Source organism: Piliocolobus tephrosceles, chromosome 5, assembly GCF_002776525.5.
Source record: "Piliocolobus tephrosceles isolate RC106 chromosome 5, ASM277652v3, whole genome shotgun sequence".
Classification (NCBI taxonomy): domain Eukaryota; kingdom Metazoa; phylum Chordata; class Mammalia; order Primates; family Cercopithecidae; genus Piliocolobus; species Piliocolobus tephrosceles.
Window position 1 is genome coordinate 64,262,585 of NC_045438.1, and position 21,722 is coordinate 64,284,306.

Below are 21,722 nucleotides of genomic sequence, written 5' to 3' on the forward strand. Positions count from 1 at the left end.
GGAAAAAAAAAAGATTTTCTTTTTTGTTTTCCCCTAGGAAAAAAAAAGATTTTTTTTTTTTTTTTTCCTAGGAAGAAAGTTCTTTCTGCCTGTACTTGGTGGACAAAAGCTTTTCAAGATAGCCCTATGATGTTGAGTTTTAGTATATGTTTTTTAACCCTTTGTAATCAAGTGGTAAATGCGTGAAATAGGTTAATAATAAATTTATAGAGGTTGAATTGATGGGCCAGAGGCTCTGTATATTTGTAATTTTGATCTATATTGCTAGATATTTTATTTCTCTATAAAAAGAATGAATGTCTAAATATGCCTAATGCCTCTCAGCATGTCATACATTTTGAATATCATTGCTAGTTGGAAAGGTGAAAAATAGCATCTTAGATCTTTGTGTTTTTTTTTTTTTTAAATTTTTTCCTCTGATCATTTTTTTGAGACAGGATCTGGCTGTGTCACCTAGGCTGGAGTGCAGTGGCACAGTCTTGGCTCACTGCAACCTCGACCTCCCAGGCTCTCCCACCTCAGCCTCCCAAGTAGCTGGTACTACATACGTGCACCACCATGCCTGGCTAATTTTTGTATTTTTTGTAGAGACGGGGTTTACCCATGTTGCCCAGGCTGATTTCAAACTCCTGAACTCAAGAGATCTGCCTGCTTTGGCCTCCCAAAGTGCTGGGATTACAGGCATGAGCCACTGTGCCTGGCCTCTCTGATCTTTTAAGTTTTAAAACCTATTGAAAAGTTACAAGCACAGTATCATGAAACCTCCCTAGATCCCCACCTATATTCACCAGTTGTTTACATTTAGCTGTTACTTGTTTTATCTTTCTCTCACTGTATGTGTACATACAAAACATGCACATGTGTGTGTGTTTTCCCCTGAACCATTTGCGGTACTTGTAGATACCATGACATGACACCCCTAACTACTTGACATGTATCCCTTAAGAACCAGGGCCTTGGGCTGGGTGCGGTGGCTGACACCTGTAATTCCAGCACTTTGGGAGACCAAGGCGGTCAGATCACTTGAGCCCAGGAATTCAGGAGCAGTCTGGGCAACATGGTGAGGCCCTGTCTCTTAAAAAAGAAAAACAAAAACCAGGACTTTCTCTATAGGCCCACTACAATGATTATACTCAGGAAATTTAATGTTGATATGGCATAATTATCTAATATACAGTCTGTATTCAAATTTCCTCAACGATTCCACTAATGTCTGTTACAGTTTTTGGTTTTATTTTTGAACTCAGGATCTAGTCAAGGATCACACATTGTAGCTGGGTGTGGCGACTCGTGCCTGTAGTCCCAGCCTAACTCAGGAGGCTGAGGCAGGAGAATCACTTGAGCCCATGAGGTTGAAGCTGCAATGAGCCACGATCATGCCCCTGTACTTCAGCCTGGGCAACAGAGTGACCTGTCTCGAAAGAAAGAAAAAAAGACCTTTTTACATTGTATTTGGTTGTCGTGCCTCTTTAATGTTGAATACTTTCTTGTCCTTGTTCTTTTTTAATCTTTGCATGCTGCTGACATTTTTCTTTCTTTTTTTTTTTTTTTTTGAGACAGAGTCTCGCTCTGTCACCCGGGCTGGAGTGCAGTGGCCGGATCTCAGCTCACTGCAAGCTCCGCCTCCCGGGTTCACGCCATTCTCCTGCCTCAGCCTCCGGAGTAGCTGGGACTACAGGCGCCCGCCACCTCGCCCGGCTAGTTTTTTGTATTTTTAGTAGAGACGGGGTTTCACCGTGTTAGCCAGGATGGTCTCGATCTCCTGACCTCGTGATCCGCCCGTCTCGGCCTCCCAAAGTGCTGGGATTACAGGCTTGAGCCACCGCGCCCGGCCAGCTGCTGACATTTTTCAAGAATCCAGGCAAAGTGTTTTGTAGAATATCATTTAATATGAATTTGTCTCGTTGGTTACTCATTATTCATCTTCGTGTTTTTGGCAAGCAAGCTATGTTGGTGATGTACTTCTTACTGAATTATGTTAGAGGTACAGTATATGCCTCTGCCCTATGTTGGTGATATTAATTAAGGTTGCTCATTTAGCTATGGTTTTTCTCTATTGTAAAGGTATTTTTCTCCCCCTCTAATCTATGGGGTGATATTTAGGCCCTGTGTGAATGTCCTATTCTCCAACATTGATTTAGCCAGTCATTTTAAGCATATATTGATGATTCTTGTCTAAATCAATTTTTACTCTGCTTATTCTATTCAGTGTAGTTTTTATTTCCCTGAAGAGTGAAACTTAACCTTCAGTGTGTTTGAGTCATCTTTTTAATGTGTCTGTGATCATTGTTCACTTTTCTTGAGTCTTAAAAAATTGGGATTTTTTTTTTAATGTTAAGAAATCAGCCCTTTGTGATATGTGTTGCAAATATTTCTCCCCAGTTTGTTTTACTATTCTGGTTGTTTCTACCAGACAGAAATATAAATACCTATTTGTTTATCCATTTTCTTATTTATTTTTTGTAGTGTGATTTAAAGCGTTTTTTTTTTTTTTTTAATAATTTCTAGGTTTGTGTTATAGTTAGGCCAAACTGAGATTAATTTTAAAAAAAAGATTCCTTCATGATTTTTTCTAGTTTTTTTAAAACTGGCATATTTTAATATATAATCTTGATTATAAAATCTGGATTTTGGAGATTAGAGGCAGATCACCAGAGCATACAAATGTCATTTTAAAAAAATTGTTCTTCTTTTGTCCACGTGGAATAGAAACTTTTTTAAGGTTTGTTATTTGTATTTGAAGTTTATGATTTGATGGTAAGTAAAATATCTTCTTGACCTTTGGCATTGGGCATTTATTCTAGAAATAAGAAAATTTGGCAAGAAGTATCTCCTATCTAGTGAAGTCTATTGTTTTATTCCAACATTTCATTTATGCTTTTATACCTACTTAATTTCTTCAAGGTGATAGCATAGAATTTGTTGCTTTAAGTACTTTTTTCTTAAATTGTGGAGACACAAATTAACCTCATCAGTTCTGCATAATTTGATCTCCTCTTTGTGAGGTATTTATAAAATGTAATACATTTCACTTTTCTTTATTATTGTTTATAAGGACTTCAGTAACATTTGTTTGGGCTTTCTGTATCATCTGCAGAAAAAACCTGGCTGTTAAATACTGTGGTCTAGGAATTTTAGGGAGTGAGCTGTTTCCTCCCCATAATACAGATATTTAAGTTCTGATTTTATCTTCTAGGTAGAGCTGAAGTTTCCTGCACCAGGCAAGCCTGGAAATTATCAGTATACTGTGTTTCTGAGGTCAGACTCCTATATGGGTTTGGATCAGATTAAACCATTGAAGGTAAGAATAGTGACTCTTCAGTAGATAAGAGTTTTCTGTATACATGTTTAATATACTAGGAAAATAATTCTAGTTTTGAAATGTAGAGTTATGGAAGGAAAAAGAAGTCATCTCTTGCTTTATATGTGATATACTTGATGGACTAGTCTTTCAATAATAAGGTTTTAGGTTTTAAGGAGTATAACAATTTAGAACATTGAATATAAATTACTTTAGGGATACATTTAATGTGTTGTAACTTTATAAGGCCTCAGCAAATGGGTTCTTTTTTCTTTAGAAAGGCACTTTTTTTTTTTTTTTTAAACCATAGATTCTATTTGGAGTGTTTATTAATTTCTGAAACTAATTTATTTTTGTCATCTTAGAGCATACACTTCTGTAAGTATCATTTGCAGCACACTTTCATCTTTGTTTACCAATTCACTTGAGCTTTTTATGAAAGGTGTCCTATTATATTAGAGAGATGGTGCTAAAAGTATTATTGCATTGTAAAAGGTAAAAGTAGCCAGTAAAGGCAAACTCTTTTTTTCCATGAGGGTTCCATATTTCTTTAACTGTCGAATTTTATGTCACAAGTCTAGTGACTGTAAAATATCTCGGATTTTTCTTCCTTAAAGCAGAAGGCTTCTGTTAAAATATGACTCAGTGTTCTTGCTCAAGAATGATAATTATTTTATGCCACAGAAATACATTCATAAGTAGTATAACATATAGAATCAAAATATCAAACTGTATTAGAAATTTGACTACGTTTACTTATGGTTAGATTTACTTGTTTTATTTCTGGGATGAAGTGTCTATTCTAAATGAATGAGTTGAATTTAGAATTGTATCCATAGAAATCTATTTCTTTGTAATTGCTATGGTCAAAGAAAAGCTTTTGTTTACCAAGATTTCTTCCATTATTTCTCCCCAAATTTCTGATGTCTACGTTTAATTCTTCTTTCTAGTTGGAAGTTCATGAGGCTAAGCCTGTGCCAGAAAATCACCCACAGTGGGATACAGCAATAGAGGGGGATGAAGACCAGGAGGACAGTGAGGGCTTTGAAGATAGCTTTGAGGAAGAAGAGGAGGAAGAGGAAGATGATGACTAAGCAGTACTCAGAAGGGACCACAGTGTTTGCACATATTTGCAATTTTTTGCTGTTTTGGAAGTGTATAATAAACCAGAGACAGTACAGAACTGATGTTGAGGGAGGTGTAGTTTTTTTACTCTAGAAATGGGTGCATAATATAACTAGGCAGTGGTGCCTTGGTACAACCTGAAAAATGTTAAGGCTTATTGAAACCTTTCAAGTATGGGATGGTGCATTTATTTCATCTGCAAATGATAATAAATCCTTTGTTATTATAACTGTCCAGAAGTGTGGGCTATGTATTACCTGATCAGTCTATGGTCCCAGTAAAAGTAAAGATGCAGGAAACACAGTCTATAAATGAGCGACTTTTCTTTGTTCAGCTTTAGTTTTAGCAAACACCACAAATATGTTTTAAGTAACATTGCTCAAGTTTATAATCTCTTGATAAGCTCTATTATTGACATTTTGCAGTGATACAAGACTGTAACAGCTGCATTCATAGATTTAAACTTTTATTTTTACTTGTCTTGGTCATAAGTTGGCATTCTCTCACATTCCACATGATATAGAGGGCTACATTTTGGAATTTTTCTTTTCTTAATTGTCCAGTTATCGGACAGATTATAAAAATGGCTTTTAATGGCTTAAAACATTTCTAAACCTGTATCTTAGCAGATCAGTGCAGGATCTAATTCTTTTGATAAGCTGTAGCTCTAAAAGTGATAGTGGGACCGTATGTTTTCTGATATTGGTGGCTTATGTTATTAAACCTTTTATAAAAAAGGTTCACTCTAAAAGCTGAACTACATCCTTAGTTTTCAGTCTACCTGACTCTATCAGGAGCTTTTTAAGGAAAGTAAGTATAACATACAAAGGAAGCTTTTTTTGTATTCATTTTGGACTCCTGTCAATAAAAATAGAAGTTTGTTGACTCGTTTTATGTTTCAATGGTGTGTGTCTTTTTACTGTCAGGGCATAAATAGGGCAATCCACTTCTTTATTTTTCAACTAAAAATTGAATAGTATTGTACATTACTGCTAAAGTGACTGCTATTTCTGTATAGTATAGAAAAACCCAGGAGTAAGAGGGATTTCCCCTTGTAGTACAACTGGAAGGATAGTGCTTGTAAAGAGTAGAGATGTACACATGATGAATCATTGAGGGAGGGTGGATATTTTTATTCCTAGATATGGAGGAAGCATAAGTCTGTAGTATTATAAAACTGATTATAATAATCCTTTCCTATGAAAATTTCCATAGGTCAAAATATTGTTGGAATACTACAACTTGCAACCTTGTTTACTTAAAAGGTTGCCACTTTCAGTGCAGAATTACCACTGGTATCTTGTTACTGCAGTAGTTGGAAGTAAAAATTGAAAATTACCAAAACCATGAATGGTTTTTTTGGTTCTAAATTTAGGATGTAATATTTTCTATCAAATGGTCAAAGCAGTTTTTTTCACTGTAACCTCAATCACCAGTTTAGTGAGACCCTTTCTTGGCAGGCAGGAGGCAGTGTCACTGAGGATTTTTTTCATTTACTTCATTGAACAAGTAAGAGGGTGGGTTTAATTTTCAAATCAGGTTCTGCTGTGAAGCACTAGTGTCTTGAGGTAGCTACTGATAATACTTAAGTGCGGTGGCAGGGGGTGAGCCAGCTGGTATCAAGTGAAAGGAGGGATTAGAGAAAACAGGTGTGGCACAAAGGCAAGGAAACAGAGCAGACAAGACACAACAATGTGTAGAATGCGTATTTCCTAGTTTTCTTGAAAGATTTCAAGAAAAGTATGTTTTTTCTAGTGGCTACTTTGCCTTAAAGAGGCTTTGTAAGTTCATTCACACAGCTGGCTTCTCTCTGGGTTTAAGATTCTGGAGAGGAGGGTAACCTGGTAACTCACCACAGTGCTTAAAAAACCACCATCACCAGAAAATTCCACTAGTTGGTTTTCCTTTTCTCTTTGTGTGATGTGTATGTACTTCCCAACTAAGTAAAATAAAATTTCCTCTAGTGAGCACTTTAGGTAATCTCTTTCCATATGGCAGTAGTGAAAGAACTGAGCCTTCAGTTGATAGTTCTTATCTGTCCAGCAAGTGGCTGAACTCCACATCCCTTTGTTTTTCCTCTGGAATGAGAATAGCAAACTATTTATCCTAGTTTGCATTTAATCTAATGGAAACTTGAGTGAAGTTTCAGTGTTCTTCCTATAAAAAAACTGACACGTTGTCAACAGTTGATGACCCTATAGATGATACAGTGTATAGGAAGTGAAATTGAAAGTTACTTAAATTATGTGATATTTTTCTCTAATTGGTAAAGTACCTGTTAAAATACAGCTGTTCATGAGGAGACTTAGTTACCACAATTAAAAGTGTAGCAGTTGTGATTTTTAGCATTGTAATATTTGATTGAGGCCCTGAGGTGTTAATATGTCAATCTCAGAGTTAGATGTTCATGTCCTTTTTGAATTGTTTAAACATTTTCATGATTTTTTTTTTTTTTTTTTTTTAAGTTAGGGAGCACATTGAGTGAAGTTCTCTGTGTAGAAAATACCTTCTGCTCTGCTTCTCCCAGCTTGCACTGAGGGCTGGAAAAGGACAGGCCTGTCCAGCTGTACTGTCCCTCTGTGTGCAGGGAAGCTTAGGCTCTGGTGGAAGCAGGGGGGCGTAGATGTCAAACAACTGATGCTGAAACAGGGAGGGAGAGATGTAATAAGACTCTCTAGGCATGTTATTTTTGACCACAAGCTTTGTTCAGTTTGCTTCAGCCAATCCAAACCGTATACTAGTGTTCTGTAGTCATAATTCTTATTTCAAATGTAATTCAGTACCTTACATAATGTTTGAGGAGTTGTCATTCATCACATATTTACTGAGTTTCTATGTGCCAGGCTCTGTGATTGGATACTGGAGCTATCAAAAAAAAAAAAAAAAAAAAAAAAAAAAAATGTTAAGAACTCACTTGCTGGTGTTAGATCAGGTAGATGAGTGGCAATCCATTTAAATCCATTTGCCTTGGCCATTGTTTGGAACGCCTTTTTTTTTTTTTTTTTTTGTCTACTGTAGGCAGAAGAATTATTTCTTTAGGGGCTAGCTATTTAATTTGCTGGCCTTTTTCTCTCTCTCTCTCTCTTTTTCTTCTGGAGATGGAGTCTCGCTCTGTTGTCCAGGCTGGAGGAGTGCAGTGGTGCAATCTCGGCTCACTGCAACCTCTGCCTCCCAGCTTCAAGCGATTCTTCTGCCTCAGCCTCCTGAGTAGCTGGGACTACAGGTGCATGCCACCACACCAGCTAATTTTATGTTTAGTAGAGACGGGATTTTGCCATGTTGTCCAGGCTGGTCTCGAACTCCTGGCCTCAAGTGATCAGCCCTCCTCAGCCTCCCAAAGTGCTGGGATTACACGCATGAGCCACTGCGCCCAGCCAGTTGGGTGTTTTTGGGAAAAAAAAGCAAATCATGATCCTTTGCTTTAAAATGTTTTTTTAAAACAACTTTCCCACAAATAGCCTGATTTAACTCCATGAAATCCCCTATTTAGACTGCCTTAAAGTGAAATAACTATTGGTGAACCATAACATGACATTTTACCAGCTGTGTAGTGACCAGTCCAAATATGTCTCAAGAAGTTAGCACCAAGCATTCTCATCCATTTAAACTTGATGCTAGGGCTATTTTGCAAAACTTAAAAAATGTGATCTTGTACATATTTCTGTAACCTGAGCTGAAAACCCAAATAACAATCATTGACATACTTTAGGGCTATTGTTTCAGGTGGGGGTGTATACATCCCAGGGGCGTGGAGATGATCAATCCATTGAGGAAGTATTAAAATGATTATTTGTATTTAATCTCATCCTTTTAAATTTCTATTTTTGTGTGTTTTATAATGTACATAATATATTGTACAATTGTACACTTATTTATAAATAAATATACATTTATTGGTGCATTATATTGTTTTTTCTGATTTGGGTGCATGATCAAAACATTTGGGCACCACTGCTTTGTGGTATTGATAGGGTGACGTTTGACACCATCTGAGATCACAGAGTGATGTACCTTGGAGTTGGTGGGTTGGCATTCACTGTGTCCAGCCCTACTGTAGCTCCCAAGAGCAGAGTGAGACTTTTCTGAGATAGAGCTGAGTAGGTCTGGAGGTGGGATTAATAGGCAAGGGGAGGATTCTGCACAGCGGTTTTCTGTGGAATGCAGGTGGTGCAGGTGTGGAGCAGCAGTGCTGGGGTCGACTTGCTGGGACTTTGAGCAAATCACAGCCTGTTACTGGTGGCAATCAGTGACTGCTGCAAATGGAAGGTGCGTGTGGGAAGGACTGGCCACTCTGTTCAGCGCGAAGTTGTTCAGGTTAACCTATCAGCCTGGGTACACAAAGGGAGCTGTATCCCTCATACCTTACCAGAAACACCTGAGGTTTACACTTTAACATCTGGATAATAGCAGCAATGGACTTCAGTGTGAACAGATTCCATTAAGAGTTAACTTCAAGCTATTTCTCTGTATTTTCCAGCCTCGTTCCAGTAGAGGGCGATAGGGCTGTAATTTTCTTTAACAAAGAATGGTGTGTTTCATTTGAGACTAAAAACCACGATTAAAGAAATGCATTGTAATTTATTTCTATCTGCATCTTCTGGGATTACCTCCCTCTCTTGATCTTTTATGTTTCCCCCTAAACTCTGTCTTCCTTACATGTGTCCTTTGTTATTTATTTATTGTTTTTTTAGAGGCAGGGTCATGCTCTGTCGCTCAGGCTGGAGTACAGTGGTGTAATCATAGCTCACTGCAGCCTCAACTCCTGGGATCAAGTGATTCTCTTATGTCATCCTCCTCCGAAGTAGCTGGGACCACAGGCACTAACCTGGCTCATTGTATTTATTTATTTAGAGATGGGGTCTTGCTATGTTTCCCAGGCTGGCCTTGAACTCCGAGCCTCAACCCTTGGCTACCCAAAGTACTGGAATTATAGGCATGAACCACCGTACCTGGCTGTGTGTCCTTTAACCCATTAAATTTACGGTCTGGAAACATTAAGTCCTTTTGCAACCAACTCGGAGAGATAATCCATATGTATTCAATGTGCTGGAATTGCAGTTTGCATTTGTTTGCTTGAGAGAGGTGGACAAATAGGACATGGAAATTCCTTAACTCTACAAAATCTAATCTGTTTGCCTGATAGGTGTCAGCTATTAAGAATCCAGAGTTTTTACATGCAAGCTAACAAGTTAACTTGCCAGTGTCATGGATGCTGACAAAACACAGAAGACTCCAAAGACAGAGGCACAGTAGGCGGCATGAGCTTCATGTTCCCCATCTGTTCCTGTTGTCCCCCAAATTCCCATGGAGGCGATGCTGAGTGGCCAGGCAGATGCTGTTCATATCAGAGCTGAGGAACTCCAAGCTTGGGAGACCTAACCCTGCAAGGGCCTGCAAGCAACCCTGTCTGACCTTATTATCCCAGACAGCAAACAAACTCGCCCTCTTTCTGGGAGGGAGACACTGCCTTCCAAGGCTGTTTGCTATACAGACACCCTTGAAAAGATAGTCTAGAACAAAAGCTTATGTGCCTCTGATGACAGGTGTGCAGAAACATGAGAGATCCATGGAAAACTGTCTCAACAGTTGGAATTCAATACATGTAGGACCTGTATTTACAAAGAGATACAGAACACTGATTCTTCAAAGGGAATGAGGTCTATTTAGTGAAAACTAGGACCACTGAGGCAGTTTCCTTGTGAATAATGTACATTAAACCCCTTGGAAATGTTTTGTTGTCAAAGATAAACATGTTTATGTTGCAATTGAAGATAATTTACTTACCCGTGCACCAACTAAAAATATCCAGAATTTTTAAAGTTGAATCCAGTCCATTGTGACAATGCAAAACAGGGTGTATAAAAGAAGGAACACTATACCTCTTCTACGTGGTAACCATAAGAGATTTTTATTATTGCTTTCTGCACTCCTTCCCCAAACCTTCCACCCCTGCCCGCAAAACATAAAACCCATACCCTTCCTTTCTGGACAAACTGAACATTTGCCTCCAAGGGAGTCTGGTTCCTTGTAGAATAGTTGCCATTCCTTTAGTCTTCTTTTTCCAAATATGCTGCCCAAATTTAGGGAGGCCTCAGACCTTTGTTTGAAATAACTGAGGAATCTTTGAAATACTATTTTGAACAGTCTTCCTGGTACCCATTCATCCTTTAGGGGGAGATGTGTTTTTGTTTTTAACTACAAAAGTTCATTTAGAAATGATACACAGTAGGGGGGATCAAATGCATTGATGGGTATTTTGATTTAAAAAAAGGGCATGTGACAAAAATTCAATGAGAGACTTAAAAAATCCTGATCTTCCAATCAGGTTTGACGATTCCCAAGGAGACATCATTATTCAGTAGTGTTCGTGGGATCATGATAGCCTCCCTCATTCATATGCATTAGCCTGCATCTGTATCTTTGTCCGAGTAGTCTGTGTGCTTTATAATCACATCCAGCGTTTCCGCAGCTTTTTTATTTCCCAATTCTCTGCCATGTTCTTGGGACTCCAGTCATTGGCTAGGCTCTATGTCACTTTCCAAGTTCCTCCCAAAGCTTACTGTTCCTCTTCCTGACCTGACAGCATCTATTAAACAGGGAGAGAGCCAGGAGAGGTGGTTCAAGTTGAAAGATGGCAAGGCACCCCCTTTCAAGTATCTTAGAGTCGCTGCTCTTCCCGCAGCCTAACTCCTGGTTCAGAACTCAGTAGTCACTCTTTTTCCCACGATCCCAAGGAAATCTTGCCCCACCTACCCACCCCTACTCACAAAACACTGATCTGGGTCTATTATCATGGAAATTATAAGGATTAATGTGATTAGCAGCAAAGTGCTTTTGAGAATGGGGGATGAAACTATAGTGTTATGATCTTCAGCATTATTTCTTTATACACTGAAAACCCCCACATATTTCAAGTCTGCTGACTTAATGACAGGGTATCACACTAAATGTCAGGAGTGACACTTCAGGAACAGCACATTGTAGACGCTGTTTAAGTTTGATAATACTAAAACTGAGTTTTGAGTAGAATTATGAATGTTTCAGTGTGTTAAAAGGAATTCTTTTTAGAGTGAGAAAAAAATCTTTTTAAAAAACTAAGCCTTTCTCTATGTCACTCAGTATGATTTCTAAAGTTTTCTCTGCATTTGCATCTGATTGAACCAAGTCCCGTCTCCCTAATCCCCTCCACAGCCTAATAGAAGCAGAGCTGGAATGTAGGGATAGAAACAAAACCCCTGACTTTAGTCTTGATCATGTTGCCCATGGAGGTAGACTACATGGGATAGACTGCTGCCTTCATGGGCAGCGTTCTCATGGGAAGGGAATGAAAGCATGTATGTAAGTGCTGCATACTTGTATTTATGGGGCACCCACGCTGCAGCTCTGATTTGGAGCAAACTGCAGTCCCTGTTGTGCCCACAGAGGGTCAGACATTGATACGAAGAGGGGATACAGACACAAAGACCCAGAGACGAGGAGTGACTTGGCACCGCTGATGAACCGGAGCTGGGACCCAGGCATCTTCCCTTGCAGCGTGCTGCACCGCGTTCCACAACCCTCATTCTCCGTCTTTCCATTATGGAAGGCCAGGAAGGAAACCAACACACACACACACACACACACACACACACACACGCAGCCCTTATTAAAGTGGAAGCTGGCCAGATCAGGTCTAGTGTGACCACCTGCTGTATGTAGCCCACCACAGCTACTGATGTTCTTGGAGAATGGGTGCATGGTTATACTTGAGTCAGATCCTCTCCTCTATCTCAGAGCCCCCATGCTGTGTTGAAATGAGATCCCATGTGCCAAGATATGTGGGCTTCCAGGTTAGGTGACTTCATGTTAACCAAAAGGGTGAAGGGGGACCAGGCATGGTGGCATGCACCTATAGTTCCAGCACTTTGGGAGGCTGAGGTGGGAGGATCACTTGAGCCCAGGAGGTCAAGGCTCCTGTGAGCTGTGTTTGCACCCCTGCACTGCAGCCTGGACAGCAGAGCTAGACTGTTTTTAAAACACACACACACACACACACACACACACACACACACACACACACACAGGCAAAGGGACCTTTAAGATCCATTGCAATCTAAAGTGTTGCAGCTTATGCTTGCTGAAGAAAAATGATTCCAAGTGTTACAGTTCTAGGTAATTGTCTTGACGGAAGCAATAAATTCTTTCTCAGCCTTGAATGTGATTACCTTGAGGTAGAGCAGGGCTTGATCCCCTGGGTGTCCAATCTTTGACCTTACAAGGCCAAGATTACCATCTTAGACTGCCTAGTCTGGCTTCCTTGCATCTATTCACCCTCTTTTTTCTACTGAGTGGGGATTCTAAAGGATCTATTTGAGGTTCTAATTCTAAACCTTAGCAGCCTTCTTACCAGGCCAAGTATGTGTTTCTTGGATAATTTCTTTGATTGTATTTAAATATTACTTTTTACATCAGGACTGAGGATGGAAGCTGAGGGAAAATGAAGACACCCGTTCTGTGAAGAATGGAGTTCTAGAAATGACTATTAGGCTTAACTTCGAGCACTCTAAAATTTCTTCTTGCAAATCCTTTCTGCTGCCATCCAGTTACTAAAATGCACCCCAGCAATATAGCAACATAAAATAAGATGAAAACACTTTGGAATTTTCCAGGACACTGCTTACAGTGTCCTGAATTTTTTGCATTTGCTTCTGTTTCCCACCAGTGTGGGAACTCTGAAGGAACTCTGAAGGTTGCTGAAGTCTAACTTGCTGCATGGCACATATTTATTGAATTGAAATTTGAGCAGGTATTCTGAGCTAGCAGAAAGAATATTTGAAGGTTAGATTCCTCCTATTGCTGCCAATAAGCCTTTCCCAATTCAGTCTAAATAGTCTACTATTTATTCACATGTGCACCCATGGTGGAAGAGTTGATGGACAAGGACCTCATTACAGTTATTCCTTGGATGTCACCTCTGAAGACAGAAATTTGCTGGGAAGTGCTCTTATCCCAAGAGCAGGCAAAGTTTCTGCTTCAAAGAGCAACTGGATCATTGCCCAGTGTCTGGGGTATAGCCTGTGGCTTTCTGCCTGGGCAAGGCAACCTAGCCTAGTGACCCAGTTGGCATCATGAGAATTTGTCCAGCCTACTGTGTGCAAGTCATCCAACACCTCTGAAGCTGAAATCCCTGACCCTTGGGAGCCAGTGCATCTCTGCTGCTGAGCAATTAAGGAGGATATAGAGCTGGGGCAGGGTGGGGGAGGAGCCTGTGGTACAGGTGAACACTTACGTTCAAATTAGCATATAAACCACGGCAAAATTCACGGATGTCAGTGAAAGAACTGATGGTCTCTCTCTGATTTCTCTAAACCTAGAGGACCATTTACAGACAGCGTTTTTGCTGTAAGGCCACAGACCCACTCCAGCATGACTCTAGATTCCTGCTGATTGCAGAAAAATCAACCTGAAGTTAATATTCTTAGGCCTTTTTATTTGGCCCATCTAAGTGGAATTAAAAGAGAATGAGAATTAATAAAACCAATATATAAAAAATACAAGTGAACATAATGGTCAATGGTGAAAGACTGAAAGCTTTTTCTCTAAGGTCAGGAACAAGGCAAGGATGCCCGCTTTCACCATTTCTGTTCAACATAGTACTGGAAATTCTAGCCAGAGCAATTAGGTGAGAAAAAGAAAGGCATGGCATCCAAGTTGGAAAGAGAGAAGTAAATTATCTCTGTTCATAGATGTTATCACCTTATGTGCAGAAAATCCCAATGATTCCAAACACAACAAGAAAAAATGGTTCGACCCAATACATGACTCAGCAAAGTAGCAGGATACAAAGTCAACACACAAAAATTCAGTTGCATTTCTATACATTAACAATGAACAATCTGAAAAGGAAATTACAAAAATTATTGATATGGTTTGGCTGGGTCCCCACCCAAATCTCATCTTGAATTGTAGCTCCCATAATTCCCACATGTTGCAGGAAGGACCCAGTGGAAGATAATTGAATCATGGGGGCAGTTTCCCCCATCCTGTTCTTGTGATGGTGAATAAGTCTCATGAGATCTGATGGTTTTATAATGGATTTCCTCTTTCTCTTGGCTCTCATTCTCTCTTGCCTGCTGCCATGTAAGATGTGCCTTTCACCTTCCACCACGATTGTGAGGTCTTCCCAGCCACATGGAACTGTGAGCCCATTCAACCTCTTTTTCTTTATAATGAAACCTCTTTTTCTTTATAAATTACCCAGTCTCAGGTATGTCTTTACTAGCAGCATGGAAATGGACTAACGATTATATTTACAGTGACATCAAAAAGAATGATGGGTGGATCACTTGAGGTCAGGAGCTCGAGACCAGCCTGGCCAATATGGTGAAACCTCAACTCTTAAAAATACAAAAATTTGCCAGGCGTGGTGGTAGGTGCCTGTAATCTCAGCTACTCAGGAGGCTGAGGCAGGAGAATTGCTTGAACACAGTAGGTGGAGGTTGCAGTAAGCCAAGATTGTGCCACTGCACTCTAGCCTGGGTGATAGAGCAAGACCCTGTCTTAAAAAAATAAAAATAATAATAAAAAAATACTTAGAAATCAATCAAAGAGATGAAATTCTTATACAATGAAATCTATAAAACATTGCTAAAATATTAAAGAAGATATAAATAAATGGAAACACACCCTACATTCATGGATTGAAAGACAAAATTATTAAGATGTCAATACTATCAAAAGTAATCTATGTATTCAATGCAATTCCTATCAAAATCTAGTAACTTCCTTGCAGGAGTAGAAAAAATCATCTTAAAATTCATATGGAATTTCAAGGGACCCTGAATAGCCAAAACAATTTTGAAAATGAAGAACAAAGCTGGGGGATTCACATTCCTATTTCAAAATGAAATACAAAGCTACATAATCAAAACAGTGTGGTACCGGTATATAGACAGACATATAGACTGATGGAATAGAATAGAGCCCAGAAATAAACCTTGCATATATGGTAAAACATTTTTCGCAAGGGTACCTAGATCATTCAATGGAGAAATGACAGTCTTTTTAACAAACGGTGCCAGGAAAACTGGATATTCGCATGCAAAAGAATGAAGGTAGACCATTACCTCAGACCACATACAGAAATTAACTCAAAATGTATCAAAGACCTGAATGTAAGACCTAAAACTATAAAACTCTTAGAAGAAAACATAGGGCAAAAGCTTTATGACATTGGATTTGACAATTATTTCTTGGATATGACATAAAAAGCATAAGCAATAAAATAAAAAATAGACTGGACTTCACGAAAATTAAAAAATTTTGTGCATCAAAAGACACTACCAACAGAATAAAAAGGCAACCCATAGAACGGGGGAAAATATTTATAAATCACTTATCTGATAAAGGATTAATATCCAGAATATTTAGTGAACTCCTAAAACTCAACACAATAATAACAACAACAAACCCACCTGATTAAAAAAATGGGTAAAGGACTGGAATAGAAATTTCTCCAAAGAAGATATACAAATAACCAATAAGCACATGAAAAGATGCTCAACATCACTAACAATTAAAGAAATACAAACCAAAATTACAATGAGATAACATTTCACACCTGATATGATGGCTACTATAAAAAAAAAACCACCACCACCCAGAAAATAACAGGTGTTCACGACAATGGAAAAATTGGAACTTTTGTGAAACATTGGTGGAAATGTAAACTGGTGTGTCTGCTTTAGAAAATAGTATGGTGGTTCCTCAAAAAATTAAAATTAGAGGTACCGTATGATATATGATCCAGCAACTCTACTTCTGAGTACATACCTGAAAGAACCAAAAGTAGGATCTCAAAGAGATATGTGTATAGCTGTTCATATCAGCATTATTTACAATAGCTAAAATGTAGAGCAACCTAAGTATCCATCGATAGATGAATAAATAAAACAAAATGTGATATAGACATACAATGCAATATTGTTCAGCCTTAAAAAGGAAAGAAATTATGATATGTGTTAAAACACAGATGACCCTTGATGACATTATGCTAAACATTATGCTAAGTAAATACACCAGTCACAAAGAGACAAATACTGTATGACCCCACTTACATGAGGTACTTAGAGTAGTCAAATTCATAGAGAGAAAACAGAATGGTGGTTGCTGGGATGGGAGGAGGAATGGGGAGTCAGTGTTTAACTGGTGTAGAGTTTCAGTTTCACAAGATGAAAAGAGTTCTGGAAGTGGAAATGGTGATGACTGCACATTGTGAATGTATTTAATACCACTAAACTGTATGTATTTATTTATTTTTGAGACAGAGTTTTGCTCTTGTTGCCCAGGCTGGAGTACAATGGTGCAATCTTGGCTCACTGCAACCTCTGCCTTCCAGGTTCAAGTGATTCTCCTGCCTCAGCCTCCAGAGTAGCTGGGATTACAGGCACGCACCACCATACTTGGCTAGTTTTTGTATTTTTAGTAGAGATGGGGTTTCATCATGTTGGCCAAGCTGGTCTCGAACTCCTGACCTCAGGTGATCTGCCTGCCTCGGCCTCCCAAAGTACTGAGATTACAGGCGTGAGCCACCGTGCCCAGCCTAAACTGTACTCTTAAATATGGTTAAGATGGTGAATTTTATGTTGTGTGTATTTTACCACACTTTTAAAAATTGGGAGAAAAAACCAGTGGGTATTGGACAGTGTGGTATTGGGACAAAAACAGACAGATAGGCAAATGACACAGAATGGAAATCCAGTAACAGACCCACATATGTGGGCAGACTCACACTTGATGTGCGGGACAAGTTGGTATTACAGCACTGTGGGGAAACAAGGCATTTTCAAAATATAATGCTGGGGCAATAGCATATCCATTTGGGAAAAAAATGTTACTCGGTCCCAGCCTCACGCCTTACGAAACAATTAATTCCAGGTAGCATATACATGTAAATCTGAAAGGTGAAACAATACAATCTTTTTGAATATAATATAGGAGAATACATTCATAACCTTAGGATAGGAAAATATTTCTTAAACAAGATACAAAGAACGTATATAGAAAGGAAATAAACTGATAAATTAAATTACATCTAAATGAAAACCTTCTGTTCTTCAAAGACACAATAAAGAAATTAACAAGGCAAGACACAGTGAGAGAAGATATTTGCCACACATGTAATTCACAAAGGACTTGTATCCACACTAAACAAAAAGCAGCAAACTGGTAAGAAAAAACCCAGACAATCCCATAGGAAGATGGGCAATAGGCTTTTTTTCAAAAAGGCACTTCACACCGCAGATGGAGTTCTTCAGAAGCAGACCCTGAAAAGGAGTTTGTGGTGCAAGATGTTTATTAGGAATCAAGATGTTTTTTGTGAACCAAGAGGGAAGAAGCAGGATTGAGCAGAGAAAGGAGTTGAGCTGCGATGTAGCCTAGCACAGCCTGGGCCAACCTGGTGGGGCTCAGTAGTGAAATTACTTATTAATCTGCCCCATTCAGGCTGAATGGCTGTGCTTTGGCCTTCCCTTGCTCAGTCAACACTCAGTCATACTCAGGAAGAGCATGACTTTGGACAAGGTGGTTCTCTGCTGTTCGGGCAGACCCTGAAAGAGCTGGTGACCATCTGCAAACCACACTCCCCATAGCTGGGCTGCAAGTCCTTGCTGGAAGGAAGACTTGAACACCCTAGCTCCATATCTACTGCATGTCCCAAGACAGCATATCCTAATGGCCAAGAAATACATGAAAAACTGGTCAAACACTTCATCAGGGACATGCAAATTAAAGCCACAATGAGATATTAATTCAAGCTCACCAGAATGGCTGAAGTTAAAGGGATGGACCATATCAAGTAGAATTGAGAACATGTAACAACTGGAAATCTCATATATTCCTGGAGGGAGCATACATTTGTGGATCGCTTTGTAAAACAGTTTGCTATTAGTTACACTTACAGATATTTACCCGAAAGAAATGCGTGCACATATGCACCAATAGACATGAACAAGAATGTTCACAGAGGCTCTATCACAATAGCCCTAAACTAGAAACAACCCAAATGTTTACCACTAATAGAATGGATACAATTTTCTATGTTTATCCAAGGGTTGTGGTAGGCAGCCTCTCAGATGATTCCTGCCTCCTGGTGCTCACATCTTCGTGTGGTTCCCTCCGACGTGGGCCAGGGTTCTCTCGTGTGATCAGTGGCTTATGGGCAGCAGTGATGGTGTGTCACGTGACAGGAAACGTGACATTACAGCTTCCATCTTGGGAGCTCTGTCACTCACACTCTGCCTCTTGGCTTATTTGCTCGGGGAATCTATGTCACGAGCAGCCCTCTGGAGAGGCGCAAGTAGTGAGGAACCAAAGTCTGTCAACAGCCTTGGGAGTGAGTTTGGAAGTGGCTCCCTCAGCCCCAGTTAAGTCTTCAGAGACGACAGTTTCAGGTGGCAGCTTTGCTACAACTGCATGAGAGGACCCTGGGCCAGAGCACCCAGCTAAGCCACTCTCAAGATTCCTGACTCTTAGAACATGTGTGAAATAATAAACGTTAGTCTTAAGCTGCTACGTTTTGGGGTAATACATTATGCAGCAGTGGATAAATAATACATTAAGATTCCGTAAAGTAACTAGCTGGGCATGGTGGCTCAGGTCTGTAATCCCAGCACTTTGGGAGGCCAAGGCGGGCGGATCACAAGGTCAGGAGTTTCAGACCAGCCTGGCCAACATGGTGAAACCCAGTGTCTACTAAAAATACAAAAATTAGCCGGGCGCAGTGGCGGGAGCCTGTAGTCCCAGCTACTCGGGAGGCTGAAGCAGAAGAAATCACTTGAACCTGGGAGGCCAAGGTTGCAGTGAGCCGAGATCATGCCATTGCACTCCAGCCTGGGTGACAGAGCAAGATGCCATCTCAAAACAAAACAACAACAACAACAACAACAAAGATTCTGCAATTTAGCAAAAACAAATGAAATGTAGTTATACATGTTGACATGGGTAAATTCTACATCTGTAAAATTGTGTTATTTCATTATCTGAAGATCTTGTGTTATTTCATTATCTGAAGATTAAAAAAATGGGTAACAATGAAGTACAGTGTTAGGGGATGCATGCCTAGATGGTACAAAAAAAAAAATCAAGAAACTGATTATCATAAAGGTCAGGATGGTGTTTACCCTTGGGGGCAGATGGGGTGGACACCGGGAGGGGGCATGAGGAAGGCTTCTGAACTCTTGCCAGTGTGCTATTTCTTGATCTGGTTGGTGGTTGTAAGGGTTTTGGAGAAATTATCAAGCTGTATGTTTCTGGTTTTGCCCTTTTTCTCTGTGTGTGCTATATTTCACAATAAAACGACAGAGAATTGGAGGAGAGAACTTGGATAGAGTACAGAATTTTTAGAGGAATTTTGTTGCAGGCAGGACAAAAAACAAAAACTAGTAGTAGCTGGAAGAGAAGTGGGATCAAGATTTTCAAGGATGAGAGAAACAACAGTTGCTTTCTGCAGAAGGAAATCACCCACTGGAAAGGGAAGGTGATAAGACCGGAGATGGGGATTGCTAGAGCCATGCTCTGGTGTGCGTGAGGGGAACGGGCCTGGGCTGAGCTGATGCCAAGGCCCTAGGGAGCTTTAGTCAGCGCTCTCCAGATAAATCGAACCAACAGGAGATTGACAGATACACACACACACACGGATGCATATATATCTCCTGTTAATAAATCTCCCTCTATTTCTCTAGATAGATAATCTATCCATATAGACATATAGATGTCCCTCTCTCTATAGATAGATAACAGATAGATGGGTAGATCTATTTTTCTTTCTATCAATAGAGGCAGAGAAAGATTGATTGATTTTTAAGGCACTGGCTTATGTGATTGTGGAGGCCGGTGAGTCCAAAATCTCCAGGGTAGATCAGCAAGCTGGAGACCCAGGGAAGAGCTGATGTTGCAGTCTCCAGACCGAAGGCATCCTGGAGGCGGAATTCCCTCTTCCTCAGCAAGGTTAAGCTTTTTCCTTTTCTTAAAAGGAAAGGACCTTTAACTGATTGGATGAGACCCACCCACATTATGGAGGGTAATTTACTCAATCTACTGGTTTAAATGTCTCTTTCTCTCTTTCTTTGAAGATAGGGTTTCATTCTGTCGCCCAGGCTGGCAGTGGTGTAATCTTGGCTCACTGCAGCCTCGACCTCCTGGGCTCAAGCAGTCAATAGCTGGGACCACAGGTGGAGCCACCATGCCTGGCTAATTTTTAAAAGTTTTTGTAGAGACGGTCTCGTATGTTGCCCAGTTGGTCTTGACTTCCTGCACTCAAGTAATCCTTCTGCCTCAGCCCCACCTTAAATGTTATTCTCATCTGAAAAATACATTCACAGCAATATCCAGACCAATGTTTGAGCAAATACCTGTGTACCTTGGTCTGGCCAAATTGACCAATAAAATTAGCCATCTTGAATACAGTGTTGGCTCTAACCACTCTGCTCTTAACTTGCTCGGGGACCGGCGGGGTGGGGGAAGAGCTGCGTGGGTCGTAAGGACAACTCTTGCCCTTGATTTTCACTCAGAACACGTGAGTCTGGATTCTTCCCCCTCTTAGAGAACATTCCCACAGCCTTGAGGGAAGGGGAAAGAGGATGAAATCATTGTGTGAATAATGTAAACCAAGTCCTCAGACCTCGATCTTTTCATTTCGGGTTAGCAGCAAGAGCCTGAGAATGTTACTGCTGAGTGAGGAGGATGTACACATGTATTTTTCTTACAGCTTGACAAGTCTTATATTTGAGAAGATGAGATTTCCCTATCACACAAGGTGGCTAACTGGTGGGGCCAGGAAAGCATTCAGTTCCCCAAAGGCCTAATGCCTGCAGCGGGGAGTCGGCAAAGGTGCTCTCACGAGCGGCGAGGGATCTCCCCTGGGGACGTCAACCAGCGGCTTCCTTCTGCCGCCAGAATTTGGTGAGCAGGTAGATGCTCCGTGGGATTCACAGCTGGGATTGCTTTGCCCGTGAAGACACTGCACGTGGTGTCTTCGGTGGAAACGGCCACTGTCTTCTCCCTGTCCCATGAAGCCCTAGCTCCCTCGAGGACTCTGTCGTGTTCCCTCCCTCCTTCCCGTCCAGGCGCTCAGCCCCCCAGTCCAGATTCCAGCGGCTGCAGGAGAAATGAGCGGGCGGCTTCTCCCTCTGTGGCCACCAGGGGGCGCGAGGTGGCCGACCGGGGCCCGGCCAGGTTGGTCAGGGACTGGGAGATTCGCTGCCTCTTCTTGGAGTCCCGGGCCGGCCAGTGGGGCTGGAGCGAGGCTGCGGTGCCCCCG

The 21,722-nt window shown here is 40.5% G+C and overlaps 1 protein-coding gene across 1 annotated transcript in view; it reads left to right on the top strand.

Moving 5' to 3' along the window:
* Window positions 1–5,764, top strand: part of SEC63 (SEC63 homolog, protein translocation regulator) — an 85,122-nt gene extending 79,358 nt beyond the window's left edge. The window contains exons 20-21 of the mRNA XM_023205963.2: window positions 3,197–3,301; window positions 4,252–5,764. Coding sequence (XP_023061731.1) covers window positions 3,197–3,301; window positions 4,252–4,395 — 249 coding nt within the window. The 3' untranslated portion in view covers window positions 4,396–5,764. The remainder of the gene's footprint in view (window positions 1–3,196; window positions 3,302–4,251) is intronic.
* Window positions 5,765–21,722: the final 15,958 nt, after the last annotated feature.